The following is a 3,218-nucleotide window of genomic DNA, read 5'->3' as shown; positions in this document are numbered from 1 at the left end:
TTAGCACTGTTGCTTGAGCATGTTAACATGCTGATGTTAGCTTTTACATCACAGCTTTTGCTTGAAGGACAGGTTCACATTTTTCCATGTCTGTATTAAAACACCAGTCAGGTGTCCATATGAACATGAACACATGTTTGTTTGCTCTAATCTTCCGACTCATACTGGTCCGTGCTACTTAGGCGTTTAAATTGAAAGCAGTCCCGATTTTTGCAAAACAAAGTTTATCTTCTGTGCCCCGTCTTGAATAAGAGGCTATCCTCTAAAGTCAAATTCTTTTAGAACCCAATTTCCTCCTTTTGTTTCCTGGGCAGTGTTTCTCTGTAGAGCTGCAGCAGATGATTAGTTAGACAAAAAGATTTCATAACTTAAAAAATGTGACTTTGAAAGGTGCTTGATTGATTTTGATTTAACTGACATTGGCAAGGCCCTGTAAAAGTTTTGAATTTCTTTCTTTTTCTTTTTTCTTTTTCTTGTGTTTTGCAAAAAAAAAGTACCAAATCACTTAAATTGATTGGAGAACTGCCGCATTAGGACCAGTAAGAAGAGGATGAATTAACAGTGCAAACGATGTTTAAATGTTCATACGGGTGCCTGACTTTGTACCTGACTTCTGTTTTAAGATAAACTTAAAAAGTGTTGCTCTGTCCTTGAACCAGTCTCAAAGCTACGGGCATGACCTTACAGTAACTCACACCGTAGCTAAAATGTGTGCATGTCATAATTTTTATAGTATAGCTTTTCATCTTCAATGACTTTTGTCTCTTTCTTTACTCTTGTCTTTCTTTATTTCTTATACATGTTCTTTATTTTTTACTCTTTTTCATCTAGATGCTCCCACTACTATCCCCACACCCACCACCAACCCAGTCAACACGCAAGGTACTGTATGCCCCCACTGCTGTCCCTCCTAATAGTTGTGTGTGTGTGTGTGCGTGTGAGTGTGAGAGAGAGAGAGAGAGAGAGAGAGAGCCTGCATGCAAGTGCGATAAGATGTTTGGAGAGAGCGAGAGAGTGAACGCTGGTTTGTACCTACAGCTAAGAGACTGTGGATGGCCAGTTTTAATCAGATAGTGCCTCTGATAGGTGACAATGACAACAGGCAGTGCAGGGCTGCCAGAGACACCTGTCACAGGCTTTTCCAGTCACATGATCTTGATCTGAGAAAATTTAGAGACACCGCGTTGCTGCTCTGCTATCTTATCAGCATCTGCAGCTATATCTCAACCGGCCCATCCATCATATTATAATGCCCTTTACATCTCCTCTACAAATGCCAGTCACATTTCGTCTTTGCGAGGCCAAAAAACATCAATAACTATTTTCTCAAACACATATGAACTCAATGAAAGGCAGTTCATTTGCAGTGTTTTTAGCAGAGCACCCTTTTGGCATCATCTGTGTGCTGGATTCTACGCTTTGATTTAAAATAAAAAAAAACATTCATTTCAATATAAACCTTTTTTTTTTTTAAGTTTTGCTATTATTTCAAAAGCACCGTTAAGGCTAGACAGATGGTGAGGCAACCTTGGGAGCTGACATTTAGATATGCCAGAATGTGACATTTCAATACAAAAACTATCCTTAAAGAATAGATCAGTTTATCAATAGCTACTTTAGAGTTATGTCAATTTTCCTCTTTTGTTCTGACCACTCTGCAATTCATAAAGTCATAAAAAAGCCAAAAGCAACCAATAAGTTGGAAAGAGTGCAACAAAGAGCTATGGGAGTCTAAAGAGGGGGATGCTTCCAGACAGCATTCATTTATACAGTCATTGGATCACCGGCCTTTAAGCAGTATTTGTGTGCATTATGCATTCATTTACTAAAAACAGGGCTATATGTGCGAGATCTCCTCCATAAACCGCTATGACACAGCTCTTCCCCAGAGCAAGTTAAGAAATATTTCCTTATGTGTCCTCACTATCTGCAGTACTGCATGTCAGTGATCGCACTGCATGGTTACAGCCTCATTTCAGCTTTCTGACTCTCTCTGGGCGTGGCAGAGTCACAACAGGAAGTTGCTTTGCAAAGCTGTGCATTACTCTGCAGTTTTCTCTAAGCTCTTCTCCTCGGAGTTACTCTGCTGCAGTCGCCTCTGTGTTTTCTGCTGTAACATTCCAGTAATTTCCGAAAGACAGGCTTGAAAAGAGGATTTAACGTGATTTATTCAGTACATGCTGGGAGGATGTAATTGAGCTTTCTTGCAGTTCACTACTCTTCTAAATACCCTGTCACAGGGGCAATGCTAAGCTGGCTTGCGGTAGATTGGTTTGCGCTACCTTAATCAGCATAACAGCAAAGTAAAGCATTTTCCTCTCTCCAATAAAGTATACAGAACAATTTCTTATTCATTCATTTAGACTGGTATGACTTGGCATGGCCACCACTGTAGGTTTTTTTTTTGTAATCAGAGGCAACTGAACTTCTTTAGCTACTGTATGTGATCCTTATTAGTGATTTTAAAGGTACAGTACAGTAAATCTTTGGTAGCATTTATTTTGTTTTAGTTTGGTAGCATTTATTTTAGCTACTTTAGTTGCTCACATATCCTTGTAGTGTTCCTTACAAAACCAAACATAATTATGTAGCTTACAAACTGATTAAAAACTTCACATAATTGTAAACTATAAATAACTTTGCATAGTTGCATAGTTTCTCTGCCAGAAGGCACTCTGCAACTTTCCTGTTAGCAACATGTGTTTGAGATCGAAGCAATTGCTCATTGACAACTTGTTGTGACATTGAAAGAAGATTATTTCTAAACTGCCATATTTGTCTGATGTCATATTATTTTAGTAAAGGCTAATGAATAACTAAACATCACAACCTTTAGAGAAATATGTTTATGTTTCATGTGTCTATTGGATTTTTAAACAACCGACTGCTGTTATTGGCATCAGTCTTAAAAATTTAACATCAGTCAAGCTTTGGAAGTGCCTTAAACCTGCATTTGTTTTAGTCGCCACCAGAGGGCGATATTTTGGGTTGCAAAACTTTGTCTTCGGGGTTGCCTTCGGTACTATCGATGGCTGTGAGCGAACTATGGGCAGAAATCTGTGCCATCAGAAACTGAATTTGAATAAGTTAAATTTGAATTTGAATTGCTCAGATTGAATCTGAATTGTAACTTGAATAAATGCTTTTGAAAACTGAATTTGAATTAGTCTAATTTGAAATTGAATTTATGGTTTGAAAATGATCATCACTAAATTGAA

The 3,218-nt window shown here is 38.1% G+C and overlaps 1 protein-coding gene across 2 annotated transcripts in view; it reads left to right on the top strand.

Moving 5' to 3' along the window:
• Positions 1 to 3,218, top strand: part of cadm1b (cell adhesion molecule 1b) — a 164,290-nt gene that overhangs the window by 144,452 nt on the left and 16,620 nt on the right. The window contains exon 9 of one of the 2 annotated variants that reach the window (XM_005739329.1): positions 832 to 882. The exons of the other annotated variant lie outside the window; for it this stretch is intronic. Coding sequence (XP_005739386.1) covers positions 832 to 882 — 51 coding nt within the window. The remainder of the gene's footprint in view (positions 1 to 831; positions 883 to 3,218) is intronic. 2 annotated transcript variants of the gene reach the window in all.

This window comes from Pundamilia nyererei, unplaced genomic scaffold (assembly GCF_000239375.1).
Source record: "Pundamilia nyererei isolate P.nyererei 1_Seehausen unplaced genomic scaffold, PunNye1.0 scaffold00091, whole genome shotgun sequence".
NCBI lineage: Eukaryota > Metazoa > Chordata > Actinopteri > Cichliformes > Cichlidae > Pundamilia > Pundamilia nyererei.
Note: the sequence above shows the minus strand (reverse complement) of the source record. Positions and strands in the feature narration are given on the sequence as shown.